Here is a 17520-nt window from a genome sequence, read left to right on the forward strand (position 1 = left end):
ACTCAGCTAAGACCAATCGTGTAGGTTGAATTGTAGGTAGCCACATCCTCATAGAGGGCAAAGAATACACCCTCAGCATTGCAACAGTATCAGTGTGAGTCATTGACCTCTCCGTCTCACCTGATCTTGTGTGTACTGCTCAGTGATAATGATTTACTGTGTAGTGGCTACTCCCTTCTATGAAACAGCCTCCCCAAAAGGAGGCTGCCTAAATGGATTCTTAGCAGAGACTGCCAGTTGATTGTGTCTGGTCACTGAGAGTGTTAAGACATGATGAACCACACAGCCATTGTGATTCACCAACATTAAACTGTTTACTTATATGGATATATGGAATCCATATAAATATATAGAATGTCTTCCACAAGTAATGAGTGTGTTGGGGTGGGACACAGTGAGCGTAGTGTGTGGACATACAAGGTGAGAATGTGAGTCTCATGGGAGGCCTGCGCGAGATAGTCACTGCAGTCGCACTATCCTCTGTGCCCTTGGTGGCTCAGATGGATAGAGCATCTGCCATGTAAGCAGGCAATCCCGGGTTCGAGCCCCAGTCAGGGCACACATTTTCACCTGTCCCCATTGATATATATATATCCATGCCCGTCAGCAGCTGAAGGTGATAATATAATTCTAATAACACTAAACTGCTTCTCCAACAATGTGGGAAAATCCACCCACCTTTTCTTCATGTGAGAGGTAAAATCCAATATATTAGTGGTGCAAAACAGCCATAGGACCAGATGGTGTTCATTATGCTAGTTATTTCGCCTTACTGAAGCACTGAAGGGGCACTACTTGATTGTTTTATTAAAATCTGAGCTCACTAACAATATCCTAACATTTGGATGGAGACAATAATGCTTCCCCTATTGACGCCTGGCAAGAACCATATTAGTTAAAACAGTTGACAGACAGTCAACAGATGCCTCATGCAGGCTCTTGAATGCCGAAACCTGAGCTACTGTGAATTTGGAGGTTCTTTCTCCACTCCAAATAACTTAACCCTACTGGCAGAGGGCATATGGGCATACTGCGCTACCCCTGATAATTTAACCCTAGTGGCAGAGGGCATACAAGTCAAAATCACTTGGTTGTTTTTTACCTGGTATAGACGTGTTTGTAGATGATTTAATGAACTTCTGCTCATTAGCAGCCTTACAACTGTAATATACTAGGTACAGCTGACCATGGTAGGTCTACAAAATTAGTCCTAGGCCAGTTTTAGGTTTTCACTGAAGAAAATTATTTGTATCTTTGCGTTTGTGGAGGATGGGAGGGTTAGCTCTCCCTGCAGTCATGGTCCAGAGAGACAGTCATCCTTGCTCGTGTAAGCCAGACATGCTTAACAAAATTGGAAGGGTTGGGGGGTCTTAATATGTACATGAGACGTACATAATCAAGAAATATTGCTCGTGAGGAAGCGTTTCTTTGTTAATTTCACGAAATGCACATGCTCATATTCAGCAAAGTCACTGATGACAATGGTGCTGAGTGACCTAAAGGTGATTCACACAGCCCCCCCAGCAACAACCAGACATGATCAGCCTGCTCATGAAATTTATATGATGTAATAGTATTTTGTTGAGTGTTTTCAGACCACATCATCTGTCTGAAATAGGAAAGCATACAGCAGTTCATGGCTTGCTACACACTTATTTTAGAAATCCAATTCAGAAAATTTTCTTAACAGTATGAGAGGATAGTGAGAAAAACACCACATACTAATAAATGTGAAACCTAATTAAATGAGAAAATCTTGATGAATTTAGACTAAAACAAAATCTTCCCCACTGTCATTTCCATGACAGTATTTTGCTTTTTGGTGGTATGGAGAGAGTTGTTTATGAAATGTTGGAATTTTTACAATTTTAGACCAGTTCCCCCAGCATATAACTTAAAAGTGATATTATTTTATTATGAGAGTGTGCCGAAAAGTAACACCTCCAAATTTTTCGTGTGAAAACTCTTAAAGCTTTTTAAGTGAAACAAACATTATTCACATTCTACATCTCTCTTCCTCATTCTATGTATTTATTTCTCAAAATAGCTACCCTGGCAATGAACACATTTCTCCCAGTGATAATCCAGTTTGTTGATACCATCAATTTAGTATGTTGGAATCCACTGACAGAGCCGCAACCTCACCTCTGTTTGCTGTGAATGCTTCATCATTATCAGTATGAAGTACTTGAAAATGTTCTTTAAGTTTTGGAAACAGATGAAAATTTGATAGGGCCAAGTCAGGACTGTATGGAGGATAATTGATAGTGAACCCAAGGCATTGGATATTTGCAGTGCTCGTGTGCGGTCGGCATTTCAGTGCTGAAGGAGAGGGTGTCCACGTGTGGATGAAATCTTCGAATTCGAAACTCGATTACGGCACATTGTTCTCACATGCTGGCATAGTTTTGTTAAACACAGTTAATTTACTCTCTACAATTTGGAGCCCTCTAAAGATGTAGAAATTTAATAAAATTTGTTTTATTTGAAAAGCTTTAAGAATTAAAAAAAAGAAGAAAGAAAAAGGGAAAAAAAAGAAAAGAAATTGTAGACATTACTTTTCAGTATGCCCTTGTGTTTTTCTGTATCTGTAAATACTATCATAAAACAATTCCATTACACAAGAAATGTAATAAAATGTAACTGAACTCCATAACTACTAAGAAACCCCCACTCTGCAGTGGAGTGTGTGCTGATATGAAACCTCCTAGCAGATTAAAACGGTGTGTTGGACTGAGACTTGAACTCAGGACCTTTGACTTTCGCACACAAGTGCTATGCCAACTGAGCTACTTAAGCATTACTCATGATCTATCCTCACGCCTTTACTTCTGCCTGTATCTTGCATATTTTAAACTGCCATAAAGTTTCATATCAGTGCACGTTCCCTTATGGAGTAAAAAATTTGTTCTGGAAACATCCCCTAGGCTGTGGTTAAGTTGTGTCCACAAGATAATAATTTCTTTCAGGAGTGCTACTCCCACGTATTTCATGGGAGAACTCCTATGAAGTTTGGAAGGTAGGAGATGAGGTATTGGTAGATATAAAGCTGTGAGGATGGGTTGTTAGTCATGCTTGGGTAGCTCTGTTGGTAGAGGACATGCCTTTGTAAGGTAGAGATAATATCCCAAGTCAAAGTTCTTGGTGCTGCTCAAAGTTTTAATCTGCCATGAAGTTTCACTAAAAAACCCTCTTATGCCTTTTGTAGTTTTGAATAACTGCAGAAATGTTTTGTTTTCAGACATGAAATTGGTAGCTCAGTCTAAGGTAGAAGGATGGGATCCAGGGAAAGAAGCATCATTACCAACCTTAATCTCAATAAAAATTGCATTATAAATAGTCTTATATTGCATAGAGGTATGAATTGTCAGTTTTCCCAGCACAGTAACAAAATCCTGCAGTGACATTTGATTACAAACATGTTTAGGCAATGTGTGGATGCTATAGTGCGTATGGCTGAAGTACAGGAGTTCAGGCAATTTTGATTCGTGCACTTTTGTTCCTGTGCAAACCACAGTAGTTCATGCAAAAAAGGGGCATCATGTGGATGTACCATAATATTATTATTATTGTTACATCATCATCATCAAGTGAGTGGTTATTAAACTGTGTGTGTGTGTGTGTGTGTGTTTGTGTTTGTTTTCAATATTCTCTGTGGCTTTACTCATGAAAGTTTTTCTTTGTTGTTGCTGACTGCAAGTATCTGGATGTATTTGTTCTTTGAGTGTAGGATTATCTGCATAACCGGAAATATGTGGTTCTATATGTGCACTTGGCAGCATAATTGCATGTCTGATGTGATACTTTAAATATGTAGGTTGTACCTTAAATTAATTACATATTTTACACTGGTTTACAATTATATAACTGAAGTTTATGTAGTACAGTGAATTTATGTGATCATAATGCCACTGTAACACAGGTCACTATTTATATTATGTATTGTGTTAAATTTAGTTGTTTTATTTTTTTGTTTTGTTTTCTTTTGCAGGGATATAAATGGAATGACCGTTTGTTTTAAAATGAGGTTCGGGCTTACTCAAGAAATTAATAAAGTGCCTACAGCTGATCTTTTTCTAAGGTAAACATATGTGTATATTTCTGGTTGCCCAAAAACTCAGATCAGGTAGTTTTCTCACTTTTAGTGTGATGCTGTTTGTGAAAATTACAACACCGAGAAAGACATGTGAGTCAGATATAAATAATACCACAGGTGGTTACGGTTACGGTTATCGGTTTCGATCATGCCTATGTGTGTATGTCACTTACATTGTGACAAGTACTTGAACCTAAGGTTTTGATGAAAGTAATAGAATCTGGCACTTTCAAAGTTCATGGTCTTTAGTACCATACATTACTGTTTGTAATTTTAACAAAGTATAGGCTGGGGTGGCCATTTGTTCTGGTAACAAATTGGAGAACCTAGGAAATCCCATCTATGTCTGTGTAAGCCAGTGTTTGTGCTCTTCTGCAAGTTCATTGCTAACATGTGGAGAGGCAATAAAAAGTAGACCAGGCAGCCAGCACAGTCTCATTTCACTGTCTTTTAGCCTAATGTCCAAGTCTTTGTGTACTGTCTCCAACAACAGATACTTGAAAAATCTCGACTTGATCTCATGGTCGTTTCATTCCTGTACACAGGTGCTTGTGTACCAAGAAATGGATGATCTTAAAATCCCGTGTCACCTCTGATGTGAGAGTGAAATTCTAAAATAAGTATGTTCCAATCCATGTTGGGTTATGACAACAACAGTCACATAAAAATGTGAGCATTTAATTCAGTTATAGTGCTGCCTAACTTTCCATCACTACATTCCACTTGTTCCACTGTCAATACATTGATATCGTTAAAGCATAAAACATTCAAAAGATTTGTGATAATTACTTTGACACTATTTGCTAGAACTTATTTACTTTACAATATCCATGACATCAGAGCAAGAATCATCATAGTAAACAATGATACTGGGGAGAGATTCTCTTTCTGATACATTTCTTCATAGAACATATCAGAGTGTGTTCAGCATCATCAAGCTGAATCATTCTTGGTGAAATATGGTCAACAAAAGCTATGCCATTGTTACAAATAGAACAGTGATCCAGAAAGTGCAGAATAAATTTATTTTCTTCTATGCTAGGTATGTTGCGTCATATTTAATGGGCATAATTTTCACATGTATGTCAGTAATACTTTTCATTATGGCCTGCTTTATTGTTTTAAGCTGTATACAATCCACTAGTTGTATTTGTGTTGTTACCGTGTTTTGCTGCATATCTGAAGATGGCCATTGCTGATGGAAAACAGTAGCCTAAGAACGTAACAAGTTTGTGATCATAGACAGAAAAAAAGAAATTTATTCTAAATATAGTCAATTTTGTGACTTGAAGAAATTTTTGATGATATATTATGTGCAATGGTTTCACTAATCACTGCTTGTGATCCTTTTCGATGGATGTGAGTCACTAGATGCAAATACCACGTAGCTATGGCTTATCTAAATGCATGGCAGAGACAGGATGTCTGCACAATGATCCAGAGGTGCTTAGTGCATTGTGTCAGGTGGCACAGTACCACTGCAAAAGAATGGAATGGGAGCTGTTTGCAAGACACACTATACAGGTATTGCCTCAACAGAAGCTGAGAGAGTGGGGTGTCTCTTTCATTAACAGGTTCAGTTTGTCCTCTATTTAGTGATGTAATTTTTCTTATGCTCTCTGTAGTTGGTTACATCTTAATTCTTTATCTGTCTACATTAATGAAATAACAATGGAATGTACAACATAGTAATGTTTCTTATAGAAACATGCTGTATAATACCTCTTAAATGCACACCAATTTTCTTGCCAACTCTTGCACTGCCTCTTTTGGTTGAGTACATGCTTCCAAGAGATGTATTTCCTCATGTTTTTCATGTAGTGCCTTATGTCTTGGAAGAAATATTCTTCTGCAAGAGCTTTCTAGAAACTGGCACATCACGATTCCAGTGCACACCAAAATACCATTCTTCGTGCCTCATGTTAAGAAATGTTGTCACATTTCTTCAGTACATACATTGACAGAAGAAGCTATAGAATCAATCAGTATGATGACATTTCTTCTGACACCACAAGTGAATTTACAAGGGGTGAAATTTTTTAACATAGACTGAAATTCCTGATTTAATTAACATTCAGTAGTTGACATCCAAGATTAAATTGGAACATAGCACAGTTGTTAATTACATACAAGGTGTGATAAATATGCTGAATCAGTTTGATCTGTTGAGACAAGAAGCGTCTAGTGGGAACACACTCTGACTTGACAGTCAGCATCCAGAGATGGTAGAGTGAGGTGGTGTTTACCATGTCTGACATGCATAATGGGTTTTAAACAGTGCATGCACACTAAGTTCTGTTTCAAGTTGCAAAAAAGTGACAAACTTGTGAAATGTTGAAATTGGTGTATGGTGATAATGCTGTAACTTTGAAGAATTTTTACAAGTGGTAAGAGCGATTTAAAAGTGGAAATGAATCGGGAGAAAATGGGCAATGTTTAAAATACCCATTAACTTTAAAACAAGGAAAAAACTGAAAAGTGGCAAAAATTGTTCATTCAAACAGCCGAATAACTATTCAAGAGCTTACTGAAGAATTTAGCATCTCGTATGGATCCATGCAAGGCATTTTAACACATAATTTGCAAATGAGATGGAGTTAGTGCGAAATTTGTTCCCAGACTTTTGAGTTGTGAACAGGAGGAAACTTGTGTGACAGTTTGTGTGCATGGAGTTGAAGGATCATCTTCATTCAGAGTTCCTAATGGAATACCAGTGAATCTCCTCACCCTGAAAACTTACATCAGTGAAAATCAAATATTGATGTCGTGCTCTTCTGAATATTGAGGTCATGGTGCAATCAGAGTTCATGCTGAGGGGAACAACTGTAAACACCGAATTTTACAAGGGTGTACTGCAATATTTGCAAAAAAGATGTTCATGGAAAGAGACCAGAAAAATAGGACAGTGGCTTCCTTCATCAGGACAACTTGCTGTACCACACATCGCTTTAGACTCACATGTTTTTAGCCAAAAAAAGGTGTTCCTGTCTGTCCACATCTGTCTTATTCACGAGATTTAGCATCGTACAACTACTGGTTCTTCCCAAATACTAAAACTGTGTCTGAAGGAAACAAAATTGACACCATTCTTGGCATTCAGAGGGTCATGACTGAGCAACTGAATGCCCTTCCGAAATAAGCCTTCTGGAGACCCTTCCAGTCATGTATTCAGCATTGTTAGCCAAGGACAGTACTTTGGAGGAAATTAAATCAAATTTCACGTACTATTTTTACTTTGTTTGCGATAAAATTATTCGCTGTCTTTCCTGATCACACTTCGTATATCATTGCTTACAGAGGAGTATTTCTGAAACATATACTTACTGCTTATGTAGCCATGTAACACTCAGGTGTTCACCCTCAACTATGCTTTAGTATTGAGCCATCATTGTAGACATATTTCTAAGTTGTTCCGCAGTTGTGGGAACAAGACGGTGGCTACCCTGCACTATGGTCACATTGCGTGGTACATACCGGCTATTCACTATATGACTGACTGCACGGCCTGCAGGAACCAAAATATCATGGTAAGACACTTATTTCCTGAGGTGTGTAAATCTTGCTGCCATGTTCAGACACACATACTGATATTGCAGCTTTCAATATTAATAAGGCATGCTGCCACTTATTTGACTTTTCCACTTTGGTTGATGGAGCCTCACTGGCTTAGCTTGGGATAACTATTCTTTGTAGGTGTTGTGATTTTCACAGACATTAGTGTATTTTAGATTCAATAATTGGTAATATGTTTAGAATGTCTATCAACAGTGCCATCACATATAGTTATGTACAGACATTTAGAAATTTAGTCAATATTTCAAGCATTGTGAATGTCCTGAAACATCACATTTACATTTCAGTAGAAACAAATATGTAAGTCCAATAAAATGAAGATGAAAGCTTCTTAGGCTTCCACTATATGTTGTGATTAATGGAGGTGTTTTGTATTCCATTCACAACAATCACTTGAAACTTCCCACTAAACTACAGGACACAGGCTAATTTTATAATTTTAACTGTGGAACTTTTTATTTTTTAATGAATGTTTTTAGGTGTCAAAATGACATGGCCTATTTTATAACATTCAGGGTGTCGATTTCATACATTTGAAACCAAGTTTGGATGCTTATTCTTATACTATTAGAACATACTTAGTCTTCTTACTGAAACTTAATGGTGTGTTTGTCAGCTATTCTTATGTCACTCATTTTTAAGTTATAATGCGTTGTAGATCTATAAACTTGGTCAGAATATGCCAGAAGAGGTCATATTGTGCCTGCAACACAGAAATATTATCATTTTGTTACTGCTGACACATGAAACCTTTCATAACATTACCATACCTTCATCGTTTTGATTGTATTAATGTGCTTTCATAAATTATTTTTATTGTCACTGTAGATAAATAAATAACCTTCCTCCACAAAATAAAATATTATACTCTATTGGCAGTTTTGTGAATCACACTGTTATTAAATCTACCACTCACGTTGTGGATTGAATGATATTGTGACTGATCCAAAACAATCGGTTACAGGCTTCACAAAACATTCAGCTGTAAACAAAGAAAGCTACGCTTGTGTTTCTCCCATGGCAGAAAACAGTTATCTGAAAGAACAGTGTCTACATCCTTTGACTATTGTCAGATGTAAAATTATTTTAGTCTACAGTATTGATCACATATTTGTTGTGAATAATTTGTACTAAACTCTTAAACATGATGCATGAAAATGTTTTATTCTTTCAGTTTAAATGCCGGACATGCTGTGCAAGCAGATTTGAACTCACACTCGGCAGGATACCCATTACTGCCTCAAAAGCCACTGACAAATAATGTACCATATCCAGTTGCACCTAAGCCAGCTTCTGGAGAGGATTCTCCTCATGAATATGAGAGACTGATAAATCTAAGGCCTTCCAGACCAGCTCCTAAACCTCCAGGTGGTACTAATTCAGATGGTACCAATTATGCAACTCTTTCTGCATACCAAGGTTAGCAATTATATTAAAGTAATTCTTCATAGTAGTGTTATGTGACTACATTTTCAATTAATTGTTGGGTAATTGATTTCAGTAGATTAATTATCTTTTGGCATGCACACATAATAATTTCATGCTCTGGAAATTAACTATGTTGTTTAAAAGAAGGGGGGAGGGGAGAGGAGGCAAGTGCGATTAGGACTTGCACTCTGAGGATTCTGTACAAACTTAATTATGTGTATAGGTAGTTCATCTATAGGTTTACGTAAGTGAGTTTGCAAATATCAAAATCTGTGACATAAATGGTCGTATTTTTTGATTGTATTGATTTAGAAACGTACACTTTTTTACACCACCAAGGGGCCATAGGCAATTGGGCATGACATAAATTTCACCTTGACACCTCCTCCTGTTCCTGAGAAAATGATTCATGACAGACAGACAGACAGACATATGGACAACAAAGTGATCCGATCCTATAAGGGTTCCATTTTTACCAATTGAGGTCCAGAACCCTGAAACGGAATTTCCCTTGTGAATAAATAATATTTGTAGAAGATTATTTATAAAAAAGTTAAAACTGTGTGTTGGGCCAGAGATTGATTATGGACAGTTATGTTGTGTGGAAAGTGCTCGTAGGATAGAACCACTTGACCCTTATCTCTCAGACCAACCCCAAACTACTGTGACCTTTCCATTGTAGAATAAAAATATCTGCCAAAGAAAAAAATGTAAACCCATGTTGAGTAAAATTATTCTTTTATAATTAGTGGTAGAAAACTCTCGGACTGAGAGGGGTAAATATTGTTTAATCAAATACATATTAGTCTAGGAGGTATTATTCTGTAATTCCAGCCACAATAGTTCCTCATCAACCATTATTTCACTTGCAATTTAAATGAGTGGGGTAATTATTTTAATACAAGGACATGATTATGGTGGCATGTGCATGCCTTCATGTAGTCTTTTTCATCAGACTTTGTCCATGCTGTTACCGTTCATGCTTTGCTGCTTTTTATGAAGTACACCCCCTTACTATATTTCATTATAGTTGCTAAAGTTTTCTCATTCTTAATGAAAAATGTTAATATGATGTGATGACATTTTTTTGTGGCAAGTTGAACTAATACAAATTTCTAACCGAGGTCACCATAAAATTGCAATGTTTCAATGAGATTAGTTCCTGTCTTTTTCGTAGTGTTGTAATGTTTTATTCTTTGTTATGTAGGGAGACTCACTTTAAGGCACAAGCAGTATGTAGCATCTGATGTCACTCAAACACTTTGTGAGAAGACAAGAGTGAATCTCATTCAAATGGTTTCACATATATTAGTATGTTACGTCAGTTCCACACACAAATCTTTAGCCATCCATGTATATTGCATAGCATATAAATGATACTTACTTGATTTCAGCTGTTGTTTTTATACTGTTTATAGTTTTCACAAAGAAGTTCAAATTTTGTTAATTCATAATGTGGTCCAAATAGGTTTTGAATTGTGTGTTCTTCAGGCCAACAGTAATAAGTTATGTTTTGGAGTAAGGCATTATAACCTGAAAAATTCGGCAACATTCTGCCGTGGACTGTGGGCTAATATGAAATTTCTCGACATATTAATGGCACTGTCCATGAAAGGCATTATCTGGATTAGTCATGGCCTGACACAGTTAATACTGATTCACACTTCACAGAACAGACTGCAATGTCATTTTAAAGCATTCAGCAATGAATTTCAAATGGCAGTTTCACACAGGTCATCAGTGGCATGGAACAGAATGGGGCATCATCATCATCATCATCAAGGTTGTCAGAAAGCAAGTTTTGACATTTATGGTGGTGGGGGAAACAGTGTCATCATCTGCTCACATTGGAAGTTACTTAGTTTTGCTGACTTCACTCATGTGGGAATTTTGCTTTGTTTTCATGACAAATTGCAAATGTTCATTAATAATTTGGTATTCTGCCATAAGAGAAGCGGGAAATGATTTATATTTTACAATAACTGAACAGAGTTGATACCTACACTGTGTGTAAATAACATAAATTGGTGAAGCAATTTTCATTAAATTATGTTTTAATAATTGAACAAGTCAGCTCTATTGAAGGAGGAAAAATACTGTTGCTTATGACACTATTTGCTACACAAGGGAAAAAAAATAATGGATAAGATACAGGCCGTACGTATTCCCATATAAATATTGTTTAATGTGTTTGTATGTATAGATTTTCACTAGCAAATAAATGTTGTTTTGAAAAGTTGTTTAACTTCTCAGCAATGTATCATGCACAGTTAATTAAGAACATCCATTATGAAGTTTGCTTTGGCCATTAATAAACTTCATAATTGTTAGTCCCTTAATTCTGATACTACACTTAGACTTCTTATATCATGGTTGGGGTCTCGTAACCTCACTTCCACTGTTCGGTACTGGGCTGAGCAAATTCGTCTTGTGTGAACCCTTCACCATTTGACTGTGACACTGCGTGATGACACTGCCTGATGGTCCATTCCATTCCATTGACATCTAGTGTGAATTGGTCTTTATAATAGAATATTATAGTATTTTTGTAAATTTTTCTTCTTCTTCATTATCATCATCATCTTAGTATTCTTTTTTTCTGCATTTATATTCAGGTATCACAACATAGTTTTGTGTGATGAAAACACTGTTGCAGTATGATTTCCTTAAGTCTTTTTCAACACTTTGTTTGCATTAATTGCACCACAGTGAAATATCACTATTTAGCTCAAATACAGTGTTAATTAAAATTTCAGTTATATAAGTGTTTAACGTAAGTAAGTTTGATTGAGCTATTGATAGTGAAATCCTCTCATGATGGGTATGTTTTGCATTAAGATAATGGTTCAAATTAAATTTTTGGGCTATTGTAGTCTCTTTAGTATACTGTTCCTGAATAGGGGATGAAGCTTGTTACTGCAAGCCAACTAGTAACTTTGCTTGAATATGCAGAATATTCTTTTCAGCTGTGCAGGGTAGCTGCGTGATCTGAGGTGCCTTGCCATGGCTCGCGTGGCTGCCCCCATCGGAGGTTAGAGTCCTCCCTTGGGCATGGCTGTGTGTGTTGTTCTTAGCATAAGTTGGAGTGCATTGATCACTCAGATCCAAGTCAGTTCTAGTCAGATGTGTGTTGAACACCTGTGTAAAACTTCTGCTCATTGGATACATTACAGTGTGAATCTGTAATACATTCTTGATCTTCAAGCTGTAAATAACTACTGTCAATACAGAAACCATAAGAGGCATTTTCACACCCTCTACTATGTGCCTATCAAGGAAAATGAATAGTACATCATCTTTTACCACAAACAACAAACTAGGTGATTGTCCAGTTTCCACCACACCTGTAACAGTGCGGTCTAACCTAAAAATGAGTTACAATGGTCATGTAGAGAATATTGGGTGACACTTTAGATACAATGCCTTGTATGTGTAGGTTCAAGCATTGTGAGAAATCCACAGTATCCAACCACAGACACAGCAAGCACATAATGAGACATAGTGGATTGGATAACCTCATTGTACTACAGGACAGAAAAAAATGGGGTTACTTGAACTTTCTAGAGCATCTGGAAACATTGAGACAAAAAAATTTGCTGATAAAGAGAACTTGGAGAGCGCAAGCACTGCCATAGCCTTCATTATTTCAGCAATTTACGGGAAATAATTTTAGTTTCCGCAGTCAATTCTTTTGAGGTTTCAGAAAGTACATCAGTGTTTTCATTGTAAATCCTGAATGTACATGTTAGTGACTGTATTCATTATATCTTAGATGTTGTATTATATTTAGTGTGCATACTCTGTTGTTTTTTTTTCTTCCTTTTTTCTCAAACTTGCACATATAATATGTGTGAGCTCTGCGTAAGTAATGGAGCATACATGATGTCCTATGAATGGGAAAGAGAACATTCTCCAGAGAAGATTCTCAGAGCAAGAGAACCTTCTCTGAGAAAGTTCTCAATTTTGTATGGATAAAAAATTTGAAGCATATTCTCTGACAGGGGGGGTTTCCTTTTGACTACCTCCCCTCCTCCCCGAGAAGGTTCTCAGCATGTGTCATCTGCGACATCCAGCATAGAACACATGCGTAATCGTATATTTAATTCAGTTGCTCAAACAGGCAAACTATTCAATGTACAAATAAAGAACTGACATCAATGTTTTTCGGAAGAGTTGCACATTTCAATTGTGCTTTTGTGTGTGGTGACAAATAATTAAGATGATTATGCACAGATTACAGAAATGCATTTTCTGATGATTTTACTGAATTTTCAGCATGTGGGAAACTTTCTGTTATTGAAGTTATGTGAACATCTTATGTGAAAGAAGTCTTAAGATGATGAGGGTGTTTTGATAAGTCTGGTAAATTTCTGTGAAAGAGTGATAAATATTTGTCATGCCTTCATGGTTGATAAGCTAAGTTGTTCCAAGGCTTGTATAAAGAATTTCAGCAATGTACAGTGTACAGTTCATTACTGACAGCCATCAGAATTGGTCAGTGTGTTGACTGTGATTGAAAATGGAGAAACCAAGGTTCATGCTGTTAGTAAAGATTTTCATTTGAAGTGTTGGACTGCCCCACAAATCAAAACAGAATTGGATGAAGTTTTCGCTGACTCTGCACCAGCATTGGATAACCACTGAAGACAAAGTATTCTCCGGCTGTCCAGTTGAGGTCACCATTAAGGAAACCATTGCCAAATCCATGATATGTTAATCCAAGAATGCTTAACAAAAAATTGTGAGATTACTGAGACTGTAGGTATCTAACTGAGAGAGTGCATAATATCGTGCATGGAGAATTGGCTATGAAGTTGATGTGTGTGAGGTGGGTGCCGTGATTGCTCACAGTCTATGAAAAGTGCACATGGCACAACATTTCAGCACAGTGTCTGGCAGTGTTTAATTGCAGCCCACGAGACTTTTCGCACCAATTTGTGATTATTGATAATTACACACTATAGTGAAGACAGTAGTCAAAACAAAGGACAAAGGCTTGTGAAAGTGTCGTGAAGAAGGTAAACGCCATTTTGTCAGCTGGTAAGGTGATGCCCACTATTTTTTGGGATTCCCAAAGAATAATCCTCATAGATTACTTGAAGGCAGGACAATAACTGGACCCTATTGTGCTTCATTGTTGAAGTGTTTGAAATGTGCATTGGCTGAGAAAAGACCAAGGTTGCACGCAATAATGCATTCTTTCACTTGGATAATCCACCATCTCGCGTATCCGTGATAACAATGGTGAAAGTATATGAATTGGGCTTTGGATTGGTTCTATATCTGCACTGTTCACCAGACTTAGCCCCAAGTGACTTCTTCCTGTTCCCTAACTTGAAAGTTGGGCTTGCTGGGAAGAAATTTTCATCAAATGAGTAAGTGATAGTTGCAGTCAAAGGGTGTTTTGCAGGGTTCAACAGAACTTACTTTTCCAATGGGATGAAAGAGCTGGAGGGTCACTGGACCAAGTGTCTGTCCCATAAAGGAGACTATGTTGAGAAGTAAGGTGAGTTGTTTATGAAACAAACTTTTTTTCCTCTCTTTTTCACCATACTTATCAAACCACCCTCGTACATCACATTTTCACCTACTCCAAACCGGAACTCTGTCAGAGTTTTCTAACATGCGATACTTTGGTTAAATATGATGCATAATGGTCTGCTTCCAAGTCAAGTACTTAAACCATTGTCTTTGTTGTTTCACTAGGAGAAAAAAGGTTGTGAGGTTTGTAATAAACTAGTTATTATTTTTTCTGGTCTGCCTACATATTTCTTACATAACAAAATATAACAACAATATTTTGAAAAGGGTAGATTGCTATGCACAATATAGAGGAGACTTGGTCACAGAGAGGCACAACGAAAAGATTGCTGTACATTTGCTTTTGGCCAGAAGACCTCTTTCTAGAGTAAAAAACATGCATACATTCTTGCAAGCACAACTTGCACCCACACATTTTTCTCCCTGTCTGTGACTCAACATCCTCCATGTGATGAGTACCAATATATCTTTTTCATAATATTACCTTTATTTCATCCTGGCTTTTTGATTGTTTTATAACAAAATACATAAGATTTATGCAGTGAGATAACATGAGGAACATCTGAAATTGTCAGTGACACAGTTGTCTAGCATGTATCCAACTCGTGTACAGGAGCCTGAAAACTTGGGTGCTCTAAATAGCACAAAACGTTTTCATTTTCACTTTGTTTGAAAGGTTGCCTCCTTTCCTTTTATGATTGTCAGGGAGGAAGTTTGCCTGCCAAATGTTCATGTTGTTAAACTAGTACAAACTTCTACATTTTCTCTTTTGAGTATTTCTTCAGGCCATGTATATCTTTTTTCACCATCTGAGCAATATAAATTCCGCCATTTTTACTAAAAAATACTTAGTAAAACTTAACCTCAACAGAACTTGGACGTATGCTACAGAGTTCACTTGAAAAATAGAGAATATTCTCTGTTTATGAGAAGCTTCTCTCACTCTATTCATACAAAATCGGAGAATGTTCTTCGCATTGAGCAACTTCCCCTGCCCTTTTACTCAAGCCGAGAACATTCTCAGGTTGAAATATATTCTCAGACTTGCTTTATTCATGTGAACCTTGAGAATGTTCTCCAAAATTCCGAGAATAAAGTACATTCTCCATTTTATTTGTATGGCCCATGCTGTCATATATACTAAATGTTGCCAAAAACAATATCTTGTGAAGTTTATTTTTACATATGAGATAGCTGCTAATAATTTAGTCACATTTCTTCTCTTAGTTTCCTGTAACAGAGTATTGTGAGACAACAAACTTGCTCTTTCACAGAACAAATATGTAAATCACACCACATGAACCTTATGATAATGCCCAGAGTTCAAAATACATTGTAATTGATAAGTAAAATGTGAGTCACTGAAAGCATATTTATTTATTTTCATGAAATGTAGTCAAAGGATACCCATACAGATTAAATGCTCTAAAAATTGTAACAACATTGAAAGCTATAATTTGTGCTTGGGCATGACAATGTTTCTTTCTTCTCATTTGAGTAAGATGAATCCAAGAGTGAATGTTTTCCAAAATATGTTTTAAATTTTTATCAGTGTTACATGAAAGTGAACATGATGATTAACACCTTGATAACAAGAAGAGATACTGTGTCCAAACAGTTTTGTACATTATGAGTGTGATAATTTAAGGAATCTTGTTTAAATACATGTGTGTCATCATTGTGAATCCATTGTCATTGGTCATTGTTACATTCAGCACTGAGTCTTTTGATAGGAAATCATTTATGTGACATGCATTCAGTCTGCATTTTAGCTGAACACTACACATTGCGAGCTTACACGTAATTCTCAGGAGTAGAGGACAAGTAGTAGCTCATCATAAGCTGGCCATATGCTGTTGTTTAACTTTTAGGTCTCGCTTTGACAGGAAATGATTTAGCTATGGCCTATCATAGACTGATTATGCTTCAGCGGTATGTTCTTAATCCTACAACTCACCTGCAGCCTTCAGAAGAATTTACATAATTTCTTACACAATCTTATGAAACTAGTTGTTGAGTCGTCTTTCAAACCAGACTTAGTGGTATTTTAAGTAAGATGTTGACAGGTGAATTGAGGGGAGGGAGGAAGAGACATAATGTTGTTATTCTCTCACAAATAACTGCTGTATGTACTTTGTTCTAGGTTTGGAAGGTGTGCCTTTTGTACTGAATCCAGGATTTAACAACATTTCATTTATGCAGTCGGTAAGTTTAGTTAAAGTTCTTGAAAATACTGGTTTGCCACCATAATTTAAGGCATTTATCAGAACAGGTTTTACTTTTATGGAAGTTTCTACACTTACTGGTTAATACTGTAATCAAAATTCTCCTCCTCAGGATAAATTCCATTACGGAACAAATGTGATATTATAGTACTCTAGTTACTCTGTAGGATGTATTTAGATCATTAAATGCAGTAAATTGTAATAGTTGTATGTGGCACAGTACATTAATAAGAGTATGACAGCCCAGTGGTAAAGAGTGTCAGTTCAGTCTTAAAAGTAATGCATCTCATGTTATAATTTATAATAATGTAAGGGGAAATGGGGGAGGGGGGGGGGGGGAGAGAGAGAGAGAGAGAGAGAGAGAGAGAGAGAGAGAGAGAGAGAGGGGGGGGGGGGGGGGTAGGTGTGTGCGTGCGTGCGTGCGTGTTACGTTGACTGTATGATAGTACAATTTCTTATACCTAAAATTAAATTCATATTATCTGCAGTCTTGATGATAATTCACCATTTCACTCTAGCAAGAGGATTACCATCCATCTGAATGTTTTGACAGTATTCTGTATAAATTTGGAATTCATTTATAGCACAGACATAATAAAAGTATTTTTAGGAGATGGAAAATGTGGTGTCCTCATTTGCAACATAATCATCAGTAGT

The 17520-nt window shown here is 36.7% G+C and overlaps 1 protein-coding gene across 3 annotated transcripts in view; it reads left to right on the top strand.

Moving 5' to 3' along the window:
• LOC126298045 (multivesicular body subunit 12A) overlaps positions 1–17520 on the top strand; it is a 64833-nt gene that overhangs the window by 17689 nt on the left and 29624 nt on the right. For all 3 annotated transcript variants that reach the window (XM_049989365.1, XM_049989366.1, XM_049989364.1), the window contains exons 4-6: positions 3992–4081; positions 8844–9088; positions 16782–16843. In XM_049989365.1, coding sequence (XP_049845322.1) covers positions 3992–4081; positions 8844–9088; positions 16782–16843 — 397 coding nt within the window. The remainder of the gene's footprint in view (positions 1–3991; positions 4082–8843; positions 9089–16781; positions 16844–17520) is intronic.

Source organism: Schistocerca gregaria, chromosome X (genome assembly GCF_023897955.1).
Source record: "Schistocerca gregaria isolate iqSchGreg1 chromosome X, iqSchGreg1.2, whole genome shotgun sequence".
NCBI classification, from domain to species: domain Eukaryota; kingdom Metazoa; phylum Arthropoda; class Insecta; order Orthoptera; family Acrididae; genus Schistocerca; species Schistocerca gregaria.